The sequence below is a fragment of the Rattus norvegicus genome, chromosome 12 (assembly GCF_036323735.1).
Source record: "Rattus norvegicus strain BN/NHsdMcwi chromosome 12, GRCr8, whole genome shotgun sequence".
In the NCBI taxonomy this organism is placed as follows: domain Eukaryota; kingdom Metazoa; phylum Chordata; class Mammalia; order Rodentia; family Muridae; genus Rattus; species Rattus norvegicus.
The window spans coordinates 37,197,621-37,214,120 of record NC_086030.1 but is presented as its reverse complement, the minus strand read 5'-3'; the positions used below and the strand labels follow the sequence as shown (position 1 = coordinate 37,214,120).

The following is a 16,500-nucleotide window of genomic DNA, read 5'->3' as shown; positions in this document are numbered from 1 at the left end:
TGGAATACAGGACTCCATCCACCACACGCTCCAAGCAGCAGAGACCTGCTACATCCCTACACCCCACAGGCCTAAAACACTCAACCAGGCACTGTAACTGACCTCTGGGAGACACAGACAGAGAGCCTTGGGGACCATCACCATCACACACCTGAACATGCCCTCTCTAACCCGGGATCATGGCTACATCACTTTTCGGGTGAGGGAACCCCAACTTCCTCACATGTCCCTAATCTAAGAGTTCCCACTGAAGGGCGTCACCTTGGAGTGAGAGCCTGGGGGTCCCATGCCTATGACCTCAGACGTGGCTTGCTGGCCTACCAAGCACGAAGTCCTAGGTTCAATCCTCAGCACCACATGAAAATGCGGTCCATACCTGTAATCTCAACATTTGGGAATCAGCTGAGGCAGAAGGATCAGAAGTTTAGGTATTGTGTACCATACAGGAAGTCTGAGGCGATTCTGGGCTGAGGGAGAGCAGAGGAGAGAGGGGGAAAGAGGAGAAGGAGAGGAAGAGGGAAAAGGGAGGAAGAGGAGAGGGGGACAGAAGCGGGAGGGGAGGGAATACAGCCACCTGCTACTGGAAGAATGGGGAGCTACACCAATACTAGTGTGAATGTAGGAACTCCGGTGGAGAGACAAAGGGAGGCCTTCCACAAACAGCCATGAAATCAGCTGCCTGCTGGCAATTACAAACGTGGAATTGAACAAAGGCGGTTGAGGGGAGCTGAGCTCCTGGGCTTGGCCGGATGAGATGAGGGTCAAGAAGGGTCTGACCCCAACTGTCCCAAGGCACAATTAGATGGAGCCCCACCTATGCCTGCTCAAGCTGGTAACAGGGTGTTAGAGAGCCCGAGAGCCTCTGTGGTAACGAGCATCCTCGCCTGCTAGTGGGGAAGGCAATGTGACTGACTATCTGAGGTTGCCAGGCCAGAGACACAGAGACATGTGCGTCTTTGCTCTGTGACCCTGGGGAAGCTATTTGGCACCTCTGAACCACCAGAGCAAGACCAGAGACATGTTCCCAGTAACCTGCTTCCTGTCCATCTTGAAAATGAGATGGCGGGCCTAGAATATGAGGAAAAGAGGAGCCTGAGACACTCGAGGTCCAAGGCTCCATGCTGGCAGAGACCAAGCAGGTAGGCAAACCCCAGGCGGGGCGGTGGCTGTCCAGCCCCATCGTACTCGGCTGAGACTTATCTGACGCCATCCAGGCATGGATGCTCCTGAAGGTCCTGCAGGTCTGGGAGCTCCTACACTGCTCTCCTCCGGCATGCCCTTGGGGCTGCCCTCCCTGTGTGGGGATTCTAAGAGATCTAAGCCCTTGGGAGAGGGCAGGCTCCCAGTCCAGGTGGCAGGTGCCCTGGCAGAACCTCAGCTGCTAGTGACACTTTCCGGACACCGGCAGGGGAGACAAGCAGAGCACAGGTGACCTCCACAGGTCTGAAATCACCCACCCCAGGAAGCCAAGCATGAAATTAACTTGAAAGTCACGGCCAGGCACGCAGGCAGAGAAATTAAAATGACAGGGGCCAGGTCCCCAGGGAAGGGACGCTTCCCACCTCTCAGCAATTACAGCAGAGAGCCCAGGAGTGGTGACGGCTCTGCTCCCTGGGTGGTGGAGCTCCCCACTAACCCCGGATCAATCTCGCTGTCCTTGTCACGGCTGTCACACTCCGCCTGAGTAGAGAGCCTGCCATTTCTCCACTGCAAGTAGGGACTCATCCCCTCCTAACTCCCAGGGACAGACAGTGCCTGGTGCAGACAGACACACGGAGGCGTGCTTGGTGAACAAAGAGGTGAGGAATAACTGTCACTACGGTTAGGGACTAGAACAACAAAACCCCCTGGTACCACTCCCACACGTAAGGTACAGGTGTCAGCTTGAGGGACTGTTAACACAGTGGGCCCAGGTCTTCGCTTTCCAGAGTGGCAACTGATAAGCCAAAGTCTCCCTCCTGCTGCATGTCAAACCAAAGAGAGCAACCTATAGCACTCTTGGCTTGCATACCTCCCAGTGATGGGCCGCTCACTACCTGCATCAGCAGCTCTGACGACACTGTTTTTTTTGTTTTTTTCCGGAGCTGGGGACCGAACCCAGGGCCTTGCGCTTCCTAGGCAAGCGCTCTACCACTGAGCTAAATCCCCAACCCTGACACTGTCTGTTTAATGCAGGTGTTGTCTGTTTGTCTGGCTTTTGCTAGACAGCCTAGGCTAGACTCACTCATTCCTACAGTCTCAGGCCCCTGCGAGCTGGGATTACAGCACGCCCCCAGCCTAACACTGTTCAGTCCGTTTTCTCAGAGCTGAGTCTCTACCGCCACGTGACTCCAGAGGTCCTGGCTCCACCTTTAGGGAATTCTGTTTCCCCTGGTAACCCCCAACCCCTAGGAGGTGAGGCTGACCATTCTGAATCTTTCTCACCCAATTAGGCAGTAACCCCAAAGGCCCCCAGGCCTTAAGGACTTCATCCACCCCGGAGGCCTGGGAACTCCTGACATTTCACCTAGGTCACATAGACACTGCCTTCCAAGCAGCTTCCCGGGCCTGAGCCTCACCATGTCACAGGGCGTGCTACCCAGCAGCCCTCTGGAAGTAGTCTCAGTCCAGAGGAAGCTATCTGCACTTTCAGAGCCTGGTCTCTACACCCCGCGCTGCCCACTGTACCTACCCCAGGACTGTGAGCGACTGGGGCAGCCCAGCCCCCACCTATGAGAAACATCAGGAACACGGAAGGACACAGAGAAGACCAGAGGAGTCCTTGACCGGAAGAAACAAAAAGACAGAATTCCCTGACACTGTGCTGTTGCAGCCCATGCTGACAAGCTCACCCTAAGTGACCAAGAAAAAGCTACTGCTCAGACTTTAAAAATGGCAACCTGTATGCAAACTCTGTCCAAAAGGGGCTTAAAAAAAATTTAAAAAAGGGGCTGGGGATTTAGCTCAGTGGTAGAGCGCTTACCTAGGAAGCGCAAGGCCCTGGGTTCGGTCCCCAGCTCCAAAAAAAAGAACCAAAAAAAAAAAATTTTTTTAAAAAAGCAAAATTTGCGTCCCAGCCCTAGGCTTCCCCGTTCCTCAGACTCATCCACAGGCCGGAGCAGCAGGAATGGGGTCAAGAACGGCCGATGGAGCCGAGGGCCACAGCTGAAGTGTGTGGTCCCCAGTGAGTGGTGGCGCTAGTCAAGAGGCAGCTTACCACATACTACCAGCCCTGGGCGGGACCCTAGACCTGATGCCTTGACCTTCCATACCTCACTGCCCATAGCTCTTCAGGGCCTTCCCACGGCACGGCAGGACCTTTCTCCCAGTGGCCATCACAGTGAACCTGAAGGTAAACTCGTAGCAGAGCACATCCCACAAGAGAGGCCGCAGCTTTGCGGATGGTGACCGAGCGGAAGTACAAGAAGCACCCTCCTGGGCCTGACTGATCCTGCCTGTGGCTGCGGCAGTCTGCAATCTCGAGCAGCTCAGCACGGCCCAAGGGCCTTTGCACTGCTGGTCCCAGCTGCCTGGGATGCTCCACACAGCCAGGCAGCTGCTCAGGCTTCTACCAGCACATCCTGCCCCGGTCTCGAGCCAGACTCCCTCCCCCATCTCCTATTACTCCATTCTCTCCTCTCGGGGCACATTCGCAGTGGATTTAGCAGTGTAACTCTGAAATAAGCAACAGTGGCCACGATGTTAATGGCGCCTACAGCAAGCCCTAGCACTCTAAGCATGACGTAGCTCACAACGCACTCACAGATGGACTTACTAAACAGAAAACTAGCTATCTGCGTAAGAAAGGTCACTCCCTCAGAGCCATATTTATGACTTAATAGCTAGAATAACGCAGCTGGATGGTCACCACAACTGGCATAGGCTCAAGACCCCTGTTTCCTTTCTTCTGTCTTTACTTACTGATTTTTAAAGCTATCAGTGTCTGGCAGGTAGTTAGGTAGGTAGGTAGGTAGGTAGGTAGGTAGGTAGGTAGGTAGGTAGATAGGAAGGTAGTTCAGCTAGCTAGCTTTAAGGCTATTGTCTTATTTTGTAGCCCCGGATATATCTTTTACTCACCAACCTCTAGAGCACTGGGCTCACAGACCTATGCCACCAAGCCCAGACAGATTCTAATAGAGGCAAAGGGCATCAAAGAAATCCATTCCAAATCCATCCTTGGTCAGCACAGGTGACACGGGTCACAGCTAAGCTAAGGCTAACGTCGCCTACACTGTCCGGGCACACACCTCTTTGGCTTGGGTCCATGACTGTTTCTATCCCCAGGAACATCACTCACTGTAAGCAGCAAAAGCAATATAAAACCATCAGCCTGTCGTCCGGTCACCGGCTACGTCAGACTGGGTATGACAGCACATCCTGGAATCCCAGCACTCAGAAGGCTCTGGGCTAGCCAGGGCCATCCAATGAGATCTTCTTCCGACGCACTTAAGAAACCCACCAAGGAGTGTCATGACATGAAAGCCAGGGCTGAGCAAGCCTCAGGCGAGTGGAGATTTTCTCCGTGACTGAACCCCTCACTCTTCTCTGCTGCTTGTCAAAACCCAAACGCGGAATAAGCCTTTGTACTGTCCTGACTCCACGGGGTGAGAACAGCACTGGCAACATCGGCCGGCGAGCGAGCGAGCGAGCGAGCGAGTGAATGAATGAATGAACAAGTAAAATAACTGAGGGACAGAGTGACCAAGTCAATGAACAAATAAACAAGTAAATCAATGTCTCAGTAGCCTGGCCTGGTGGCACTCCCCCCTCCACACCCTCTCCCCAAGCAACTGTGACAAGCCCCTATAATGAACTGTCATCATCTCTCTTCTGTAACCCATCTCCCCATGGGGACCAGGGCCAGCTGGGCAGGCCCCACAGAGAGAAGCAGAACGACTCAGGCTCAGGGCAATGAGTGGACCACAGACAACATGGACAGCCACGGCAGCAGCTGGACCCAATACTGACAGCCAGTACAGGGCCCTCAGGGTTAGATATTCCAGGAGGTGGCCAGGGTGTGACATCACACAACTCCAAAAGCCATACATTCAGAAGTCTCCTGTATCTGTGACACTTGAGAACCAAGAGGGACACTGGCTTGCAGGACACTAACCAGATCACTGTGTCACCACCTACTGGGCTCACCAAGCTATGCTCCAATGCCACCAGCCAATACCTGTGCACCTCCCAGAGTATTGTGGGACCATTCAGAACTGGATCCCTAAGACCCTTGCCTCCAGGCCTCCTCCCCACACCTAATACCCCACCATGCGCTCCAGGCCGCTCCCCACCTTTTGATTTCCAGGTGATGAGAAATGTTTCCTCCACTGCCCACTGATGGGAGGGACTGCCATTCAAACATCCCAGGAAGCCAGTACCTTACAGTCATTCCACACACACCCTCCAGCTTAAGGACACCAGCCATCAGACACCAGAACTGCCTGGCATCCCTGCGTCACCCCACTATATGACACCAAAGGGACATTATCTCCTCCCAACCTCTGCCCGGGAAATGACCCATCACTGGGGCATGGCTCATGAAACCTCTGGATTAGTGCTTTGAGCTGCCCTGGGCACCAAGTGTGCACCAGAGCAGACCAGAGCTAAGAGCCTGTCTCTTCTCAACACCATGGCCTCCTGCCTCCAGTCTCTGTACCCAAGCTGCTCCAGGCCTGTTCTGAGCCCAGCGTGGGCTTGCTATAGCAGGGGACTTCCCACCCAGACTTCCCACTGGTGTCCTGGTCCCCAGGACTGGGCTGGTACCCTATAGCAGTGACTCACATTTTGATGTTCTCATGGTACTGGCGTGTGTCGGACGGCTGGTTGTACAGAGGCTGCAGAGGAAGAAGAATCCTGTCAGAGATGGATGGGACGGGTGACAGGGTATGGTGGGCTAGGGTCACCAGCCAGAACCCACACCAAGCACTCTCAGCCCTGGCACTGACTGGTAGCTATCCACTGGCTGAATAATCAGATATATGACTGGGAGTGTGACAAGAACACGGGGAGGAGCAGGACCTGGCCAGGAAAAGGCTGTAGCTGGCTCTAGGATTCAACTGCAGGGACCAGGCCTAGCCTCGACCCTGAGCAATGTAGTTTATCTGTAAAACACTTAGGGTTGGCTTGGCATCTAGATCACCATGGAAACCTACAGCCCTAGTGCTAACAAGGCATCTTTCCCTGGACCACAGAGACCAAAACAAACCAAGAATAAGAAGCTGAGGGCAGCGGGTGGCAGGCACAGTCACACAGCTTCTGAAGAGTCCAGTTACGACTGCCAAGAAGTGACCCCCCCCTCCCCACACTGGCCTACAAGAGACCACCAAGGCCTCTGCTCTGGACCGAGGAAGCTGGCCTGAGATTCCAGATGCCCATGAGTCTCAGACATGGACATAAGTGTGCACACAATGTCCACAATGGCAGCAGACAGAAATTTAAGAAACATCTGCCCTGGAATAACAAGCCTAGGGCTAGGGCTGAGGACACCACAGGCTTCCTCAGCAGGGAACTCATGAGCTAGGTCCACATACATGGGAGAATGAGGTAAGAGCAGTGGGCAGTCATGGGACCCGTCACAGGTCAGAGGCTAGACCAGTGGCCCTTATCCTCCCACACACTACTTCCCAGAGGCCTCTGCTGCCTTCCAGGGACAAGGGGGCGGGTGTCTAGCTTCTTTGAATCTGATGCATTGTCAGGGTGGTTACTCATGTGGCAGTCGCTACTGCTGCACGGATGGGAAGACTAAGGCCAGTTGCCAAATGTGCCCATGACCTGAACTCCACCCCACGAGGACTCTGTGGGAGGACTCTGCCTCCCACACCCACCTCCTGTGCCCTTTCCTTCCTGCGCACTCACGCCGCCGTGGGGAACCTTGTCATGTCCTGGGTCTTTGGGTTACTAGACACACACACACAGAATCCAAGGGGAAAACACAACTCTGGACCAGCGTGGGAACCACACAAGATTCCTTTCCCCAATGGGTCCCCTGCTGCTCAGAGACAAGGCAGGTCCCCTGCAGCATTGGAAACACCGGTTTCTGCACATTACAGTAAGGTGCACCAGGGGAGGACACAGCCAGGCTTAACTGATCTTCTTGTTATGAGACCGTGGACCAGCGCCTCCTGTGGGTTCAGAGCCTGAACAGGTGCAGCATCCCTAGCAGAGATGGGGAGGACTGCATAGGGCAACGAAAGGACCCGCAGCTAAACTCGCTGCATAACTGTGGAAGGAGGGGTCCAACGTTGCAGAGGAGTGCTGTAAGGCCTTGTCTCAGGAATGCAGGGCCTGTGAAGATGGAGGTTCCCTTTCCTGGTACCCAGGGCAGCTGTGCGAGATCCTTTGTTTCCCCAGATGCCAATGAAAACAAATGCCAATGTGAATGGGTATTGCTCAAGGACTCAGGCTCCAGTGACACGTGAGTCTGGATTTCCTCATCTAGAAAATGGGTGCAGGGCAGAGGACCTGCCTCGCAGGATATGGGAACAGCCTAGAACAGTGCTGATGTATTGACAGTTTGCCATTGTTTGGTTTCAAAGATGGAGAACAGCCCTACTGGGGCAGGAAGGGGTGGAGGCTTGCTCGGATCCACTGACCCCAGCAAGGGGCTGTGAGCAAAACAGGCTCCCAGCTTGGGAGGGCAAAGGGAACACCCACACCCAAGGTGGCAGCAGGGCACAGACTTCAACCTGCCTTCTGGGGAGTAAGGAGGAAACTGTAGCCTCTCAGGGGGAGCCCCCTAGGCTCAGCACTGGGGTTACACCCCGAAGCCACGTGACAGGAGCAGAGGGCTGATCCTGGGGAGGCTCAGGGACACCTGGTGGCTTGCATCCTGCTGCAATAGGGGTGTGGCTGACCTCTCCATTAAGACAAATGGCTACAGCCACAAACTGGAGCCCTTGACAGCTGTGGGTGTGGGTGCCCTTCAGACTGGCGGCAAGCCAGTGACCAAACCCAGCCCATGGGGACACTGAGCTCTCAGAATGACACCTCAGAGCAGGAAGGAAGCAAGTGACTCAGAGCTGTGCAGCCTCCCACCTGGCCAGCCTGGTCCCTGCCCAGCACGGGGCTCTCCTGGGACACTCTGGGCCATGGGAGGCTCCCAAGGTAGAATCCTTGAAGTTCCTACCTCCCTCTGGGGTACACAGGGCAAGATGGTCACTGGTCACTACCTTGTCATTACTATGCCAAGGCTCCCGATGTACTCAATAACTGAGGAGGGGAGACCCCTGACTTTCCTAGTATACTTTCACTGTCAATCTGCCACCACCTGGGGTCACCTGAGAGAAAAGGCTAAGATAAAACTTTCCTAGGGGCATGGTCCCCTCCCCCTTTTTTGTGGGGGGTGGGGTGGGGGTAGGGCTTAACTGCTAATTGATGCAGAAGGGCCCAACCATTGTGGGCAGCACCATTCCCTAGGCAAGTGGTCCCGGGTTGTATGATGAAGCTAGCTAAGAATGAACTTGTGAGAAAGCAAAACAGGAGTGTTCCTCCATGGTTTCTTCTTTTTTTTTTTTTTTTCCCTATTTTTCGGAGCTGGGGACTGAACCCAGGGCCTTGCGTTAGCTAGGCAAGCGCTCTACCACTGAGCTAAATCCCCAACCCTCCTCCATGGTTTCTGCTTCAAGTTTTTGCCTGAGTCCCCACCCTTACTTCCCTCAATGATGGACATTTAACATATAAGCTAAAATAAACCCATTCCCTTCCCTAAGCTACTTTTGGCTCAAGTGTTGTATCATGGCACCAGAATCCACGGTGGCTCAATGACCAAAGCCCAGATCGGCAGTATCCAGGGAGGTGTGTACACTGTTAGCCCTACATACACACAGAAGGCCCTGTGAAGACATGGCCACACTAACAGGCTGGTACACTTCTCTCTCTGTGTGGTGCTGGGCAGAGCACTACCCTTCAGAGCCTCTTCCAGAAAGTGAGGAAGGTGGCAACACCCAAAGACATACACAGCAAGTGCCTATCAGCAGGTTACCGCTCTGTGTCCTTACCATAGGCCATTGCTCCCTCCAATGCCAACATCTCCAGGGACCAGCTGCCCTGCGCTCCTCAAACAGCAACAGACATTACCTTCTCTCCAAGGGCAAAAAGGTTATAGGCCCGGCATGCACGCCATGCCTACGCACACGCATACACACCTTGAATCTGGACAGGATGGCAGAAGGGGGAAACAGAGGCAAGACACTCGCTAATGGGAATGTCCAATAGCACAGCCACCTTAGATACCAGCCAGGAACGTCCAGGAGGGAAAAAAAATCCAACACAGGAGACGGCAATTCTACTACCAGGCATAGACTCCAGAGACAAATGCTGCTTGTCCCTACTCTTGTCGTGTGGCCTTATTCCCAGTTGACAAAAGCAAAAAAGCCACCTAGGGTCATCAACTGAAAACGGAAAGATAAAATGCAGTCCAGAAACAATGGAATATGATGCAGCTCTGAAAAGGGATAAAGCACCAACACAGGTCTCCATGTAGGAGAACCTAAAACACCAATGCTGAGGGAAGGGGAGAGGCAGAAACAGCGAGAAAGAACAAATGGCCATGGACTGCATGGCTCCATTCAGAGAAAATGGCCAGAAGGATCAAGAACAGCGACACAGGGCTCCTTGAGGCCATGGTATCATACATATCTGGAAGGAAGTACTATGCAGCAGATGGTACAGCTTGGTGACTAGTGTATGACAGAAGCGAGAGAGACCCAGTGGCCACATAGCAGCCCTGCCCGGGTCCCAGGAAGGGGTTGTAGAGCACAGGCAGCAGAGGAACCCCGCGCCCATCTTCTACCCTAGGTTCTTTAGGGACAAGACTGTGCTAGGGTACACCTCAGACCTGGCCAGAAGGTACCCGCCCTACAGTCTTTAGCAAGTACGCAGTGGCCAGGACTCATCTAGACCAAGGGAGCTCACACGCACCCCAGACCCTATGCACCAATGACCAGCAACACCTGCCACCTGTGACTGACATGACCCAACACTACACCATCAAGAGCAGGCTTGGGTGGGTGAGGCGCGCTTCTGCTTCATCCACTCCAGACCCCTGAGCCGGGGCTGCTTCCCCACCAAGCTGTGACACACTGGAGACCAGCAGGACAATGATAACAATCACTAGAGTCATGGCCACCCTTCCTCCCACAAGCAGGCACTGACCCAAGCGGCAACACTGAGAAGTCAGAGTCCTTCTGAGGGGTTCACAGTCATCATGCTCAGAGAAGGGAGTCTAGAGACACCAACCGTGGATGGACTCTCATGCAGAGCTAACGTGGTGGATATGCGTGCGTGCGTGCATGCGGGCTGGCTTCAGAGGCACGGGCATGCTCTCTGCCCAGCAGCTACTCACGAGTTATCTGCCAGTGGCCTTATCAGGAGGTGTTGCTTCCTGCCTCCCCTTGGGGACAGTGCTGGGCAGTAGATGACTTCCTCCTGTCCCCTCCCACTGCCCCTGACACCTGCTGCCCGCCCCATTGCTCTATTCCGCTCCGCCAACCCCCCCACCTCCACCAAGCCCACCAAGCCAAGCCTGGCTCACCAGCTCCACCTGGGGCCCCAGCCCTTCCAGGATGCGGTGTGCAGCTTCGGCTTTCTTCTGTGGGGCAAAGAGAAGAAAGGAATTAAACGAGGACTCGGACCAGACAGGACCCAGCACCTCCGGAATGAGGGTAGAGCCCCATCTGCAGGGAAGACTACAGTCAACCCTGCAAGGAGCCCTCAGTCCCTCCCAGGTTGGCGCTGGCTAAGGATCCGACCATGGCTAACCAGGCTGTCTTCTGCCAGGCTTGGATGCCTCTGGTGTCTGCTGACCTCAGAGCCGGAGCGGCGGGAGGGGACACCGGGGCCTTCTAGGATCCCATCTCACAATAGTGTGACTATTTCTGGCCTCTATCCCCTCCCTTCACAAACCAGGCCTCATTAGGAAAACAGAAGCATGCTGCAGAGGGCCCATGGCTGTGGGGGCACCCCTCAATAGGCTGATCTCTCCTCTCAGGCCAACACATGAAGACAACATTGTGCCTCCGCTGGCTGGCTGCCCAGACTGGGACCACCAGGGCTGATTCACAGGAAGCAGGGAGTGAAGAGGGGAACAGGGACTAGGACTGTGGGGGGAGCAGAGCCTGAACCCCTATGTCAGAAAGCAGATGCTGAAGAAAATTCAGGGGTCCACTGAAGTCACCATCCTCACCTGAGAGCACCACGGCAGAGCTACCTGAGGGCAGACAATCTCAACCCACCCACCCGAACCAGACAGCGGAATGGTTTATGGGGGCGGTCTCAAGCTAGCAAGAAAACCAACTTCTGCCTAGTGCTAAGGTCCACTCTTGGCTCTTCTGTGCAGAGCTGAGACCCTGAGACCAGCAGCCTCAGGGTGTGGCCAGGGCATAAGATGGGGACTGAGCCAGGAATATTGACTCAGCTATGAGATCTTGGTGTGAGTGACAGCTCTGTGGGAATCAGCACCAGCTCTGTGCTTAGGCAAAAGGGGTGGCACTTAACACAGCGGGGCCACCAGGAACTGTGCTTACAGCTAGAGCAGAGCCTTGCATCTGGGGGGAGGGGTCTCTAGGACGCCGTGCCCTGCAAACCACACTGCTAGCTTGTATAAGGCTGTGCTGGAAGGGGCTGAGGGACAAGTCTGCTGTCCCTCCTTGAGGACTGGGGACACCCTAAGAAGGGTGACTTCCTCAGTGACTGCCTCAGCCTCACTCCCTCTCATACTCCCTCCCTCACCATCTCCTGCCACCTTGGAAGCTGAAGCTGCCCATCCCCCAGCTAAGATGGCTGGGTCCTTGCTGTGTGGACTCTGCTGCTTCCCAGACACCGCAGGTCCAGCCACTTCCTTGCACTTCTTCCCTGGCATGCTGCCCTGCCAGGCTCTACCCACCTTCCTCCCCAGAGAGGTCTCAACTTCCCCCAATCCCCTTGACCACCCTCGCCTGACCAGTGTGCCTGCCAGCCACAGGACAAGGCAGCAGTGTTGTCACCCAGGCCTAACTGAGTCCCTCACACCTGCTCCAGGACAGGACCACAGGGCTCTTTGTGAACCTACAGCCTGACCCCAGGTCACCTCTCAGTCTGGCTCCCTAGCTTCCCCAACACACTGGCAGACAGTAGACATAGCCACGATGCCAATTCCATCCCTGGCATACAACAGGTTCCCAAACACTATGATCTGTCACCCATATGTGGAAACAAGGCCAGCTCGCTGTAGATGTTGGTACATACTCATTAGAGCTAAGGCAGCCTTGCCCAAAGTTGACCAGGGCAGTCAGTTCTACTAGGGCAGCTTCAATCTGTAGACAAAGGTCAGAGGGCCCAGGGACACACAATCAGGGAGAGCAGACCAGCTCTGGCTATAAGCCCATGGGTATCTGAAGGTCTGACCCTGTAGATGAGGTAGCCAGAGCCAGGGGGACAACATTGTCTGAGGCCACCAGAAGCATGCCCAGAGAACATTCAGGAAGTCAGGAGTTCCCTGGCATTTTGCAGGATCCAGAGTCACACAGCCAGAGACCCTGGGGCCAGATGGGGCCACCACCACATACCGCACAGTGCCCTGATGTCACAGATAAAACCCCAATGTCTGTATCAACTCTCAGAGTGCACATATGTGTCCACATGAGCCCAGGCAGTGCTCACGTAGCCACACATGTGCTAAGCAGACATAAATGTATGACATGTAAACGCATGGTGACTCTATGGACCCACTCTAACCCCTCCGCTGGTCACACATACACACACAGCCATATATGTGACAAGGTGTGACAGGCAGAGCATGCTCTGAAGATCAAAGCTAGGCTCCCTCCCATGCAGTGCCCCCCCTTAGCCATGCTAGCTCCCTTCCCTCCCTGACTGTGACACACTTCTCCTCAGCTGCGCCCACAACGGTGATGCCCACGGACTCCACGGGAGGTGGGAAAGCCACTCGCTGGCCTTGAGGACAGATGTGTTCCAGATGCACAAGGCCTTGGGCAGCCTGACGACCAGGACAGGAACAATGGAGACAAGCCCTTGTCCTGCCTCTTGGCGGGAAGGAAGGGGATTAAAATCGAGTCCTATTGAGGGCAGGGAACACTAGGCCTGTCACTCCTCAAGGAAAGCCGGGTAGCCAGCTCCAGGCTCAGTGCAGGCAGAGGGACAAACAAGGGTGCTACACATCTCCGGGTCTCCTGCCAACTCCAAGCACCTACTATAACTGGCTGTGATACACGCCTTAGCCAGTACAAATGTGGGGGATGGGGTGGGGTTCGGGGCTAGAGGGAAAGAGCAGAGGCACCTCCCTTAAAGAAGGACAGCTGAACACAGGGTGGCCGGAAGGCAGCCTTGGGAACATGTGTCCACTGCAGCTAGAGAGAATCACACTTCTCCGACCACCTCCACCACAGTCAAGCAAGTTTAATCTTGGTTCTGAGTCCCAGCCCCAAATCTAACGTGCTGTGCAATCTCAGGCAGGCCCCCTGCCCTCCCTGAACCCCAGTCTCTTCCTCAGCAGTAAAGAACACCTACTTAAGCTAAGTAGCCTGCTAAGGAGCTGAGGCACAAGCCTTGGCTCTCTGGGCTTTGGTTTCTCACTCTCAGATACAGAGAATCCAAGCAGTCAAGGCTCAGAAGCTCAAAGGTCCTCGTGGAATCAGCCAATGAGAGGGGAGAAAGGGGAACTTCCCTCCCGCCTACCAGGTGCCTGGCTGTCCCAGCTCACAAGCTTGAGGGGGACTGTGGAAGCAGAGGTAAAGGCTGAGAATCAGGTCCTGCAACTCATGAGCCCACTTCAAATTCCCACATCTACCACATCCTGGCTGGGTAACTGTGACCTCGGCACGCCCCATCCCTGGATCTGTTTCTCCATGCGTATGATGGAGACACCATTGCACATCTTCCTAGGGCGGGCCAGGAGCTAGCTGGCAGTGTTAATATAGGTAAAACCAAGTGTGCCACTGGATCTGCTGTGCAGATACGAGGTGATGGTGCCTCTCAGAGAACAGCAGGCCCCCTCGCTCCCCTCCAGCCTGACGCCTATGCCATGCATGGCTCACAGGCCCTCCCCACCCACTCGCCAGCCTCCACTGTGGCAGGGACTCGTGGTTCAAGGTGGTTTGTTCCTGCAGGCCATACCCGGTTCTCGTCGTAGATGATCTGGACCAGACTGCGGTGCTTTGATTCTATGGGTGGTGGCGACACCGGCTTCTCGGGCTCGGGTGGCTTGGCGGCCTCCTCCTCCAACTGTTGCTGCAGGGAAGGGACAGCGTGAGCGGTGTAGGCCGGAAGCTGAGGCGCTGCTCCCCGCTTGCCCGTAGCCACACACAGGAAGTCAGGCTGATCCCCATTTCCTATGAGTCACCCAGACACTTGTGCCCTCCTTGGCAGGGCTCCCTGGTGGTTGCGTATCCACCTTGGACCAGGCTTTCTTGGTTCAAATCCTGCTCCAGAGACAGAGCAGGAGGGGAAGAGGGGTTCTTCCTTGCTAGGGCCTCAGTTCTCATCTGTGCGAAGGAGCTGACTGGGCTGTAATAAGGGCTAGAGGTCACACAGATGAGGGACTGCACTACGTGTGCAAGGGACCGGCCATTCTCACCCACCACTGCCGCCACAAGCTCACGGCTCCCAGAGAGGCTGCAGGCACAGGGCAAAGGCCTCAACCTGGAGCATGATACTTCTGACCTGGACAACAACACAGCCTGTTGAGACGTTACTCGGTGTCTCTGACCTTCCTATTCCTCCCCTGGAAACGAAGAGTTCCTAAATCTACTGAGGACTAAACCAGGAGCTACGTGGAGGGAGATGGGAGAGGCAGAAAGGCTCGCCAGACAGAGCTTTCCAGCACACTACCACCACCAGCATCGAATTACAATCACCTTCAGCATCACGTTCACCACGATCAACCCCATCACCATCGCCATTATCACAGCTACACCCATCACCGCCAGCACCACATCCACAACAGCAGTGCATAATCGCCACCATCAGGATCGATACCACCGGCCACCATGGCCACCAACAGTGTCACCACCACCCATCACCGTCATTACTATCATGAACACCACCATCATGAACACCGCTGCCGCCACCACCATTGCCACCCTACCACCACGGACACGAATCATCAACATCATCCCCACCATTACTATCAGCGGCATCCTTAAAACACCACCCTCACCCCACCACCATCCTCATCACCAATCACCACTTCCACCACCTCCATCACCATCAGATCTATCAGCATCATCAGCATCCTCACCACCACCCTCATCCCTATCACCACCACCCTCATGCCCATCACCACCTCCATCACCATCCTCACCAACTCCATCACCGTCACATAGATTTTACCATCTCAACGATCACCATCACCAACATCACTATCATCACTCTCACTACCACCACCACCACCGGTAGCCGCGGTGGCAGCACATGCCCATGTGTTCACACTGGACCCCTGGTCCATTTCCTCATATGTGGCATCCCTTCCTGCTGCTGCTGCTGGTGTCCGCTTTACCCCAAAGTCAGAAGCGAAGACCAAAGGATTCAAGACTCGGCTCAGGCTCCACGGGAAGCCAATGCCCACGGTGACCTGCAGAGGGCGCCATGAGTGCTCTGCTGACTATGGACATACAGCTAGCATGTTCAGTCACATGGGAGCAGATTCTCACGGCCCCAAACAGGGATAAGATGAGGCAGAAACAGGCAGCATTGAGGGCCTTGGTCCTGCAGTGACCCCTGGTGGCAGCTCTCACAGACCAGCCAAAAAAAACCAAAACAAAAACAAAGAAACAAAAGCCAGGAACACTAAGAAGCTGGGAGGGTGAAGACCCTCCCCCGGAGAACGAACCAATGGCTACTGCCCTGACTAGACAGCATAGCTCTTGGCCTGAAGTCAGACTTTCCCTCCCTCAGGGTCCCAGAGTCACTGCACCTCTCTGACCCTCGGCCACCTCCTCAGTGTGACCTGGCAGTGACATCACATACCCATAAAAGTGATTGGAAGATCTAAAAAGACACCGCACAACCCGGTGAGCGCAGGGCTGTGAGGACCCTGGCTTCACCCCGCCCTTGATCACACACTACACAGTCCCAGGCCAGTACAGTCTGGAAACACCACCAGTGAGGACCTGGAAGAACTGAAGCCCTCATGAGCAGTGAGCGGGCGAGCTGCCGGACAAGCAGAAACAGTCATTCAAGCTATAGCCACACGGTAGACCAGCACTCTTCCATAAAGAGGCTCAACCACGCTCTGTGAACCCGAAACTCCTTATGCTGAGCGCACAAGGCAGGGACACGAAAGGCAAATGTGTGTGTGTGTGTGTGTGTGTGTGTGTGTGTGTGTGTGTGTGTGTGTGTGTGTGTGTGTGAGATCCAGAAAGTAGCACCACAGACTGTCACAGCGGGAACACTGGGCTGGAAGATGGGATATTGCTAAATGGCTCTGCGTCTGTCAGAACAAAGGAGGAAGAGAGAGCCCATTGCCAGTTAACTGTAAACTTTAAAATGATTCATTTATGCTTGGGAATTTTAGTTTGGGGCCAAGGG

At 54.8% G+C, this 16,500-nt stretch overlaps 1 protein-coding gene across 43 annotated transcripts in view; it reads right to left on the bottom strand.

Annotated features, from left to right (window-relative positions):
* Window positions 1-16,500, bottom strand: part of Ncor2 (nuclear receptor co-repressor 2) — a 161,877-nt gene that overhangs the window by 75,492 nt on the left and 69,885 nt on the right. For all 43 annotated transcript variants that reach the window (XM_006249305.5, XM_006249320.5, XM_017598397.3 and 40 more), the window contains 3 exons: window positions 14,089-14,202; window positions 10,511-10,567; window positions 5,761-5,813 (listed from right to left, as the gene is read on the bottom strand). In XM_006249305.5, coding sequence (XP_006249367.1) covers window positions 5,761-5,813; window positions 10,511-10,567; window positions 14,089-14,202 — 224 coding nt within the window. The remainder of the gene's footprint in view (window positions 1-5,760; window positions 5,814-10,510; window positions 10,568-14,088; window positions 14,203-16,500) is intronic.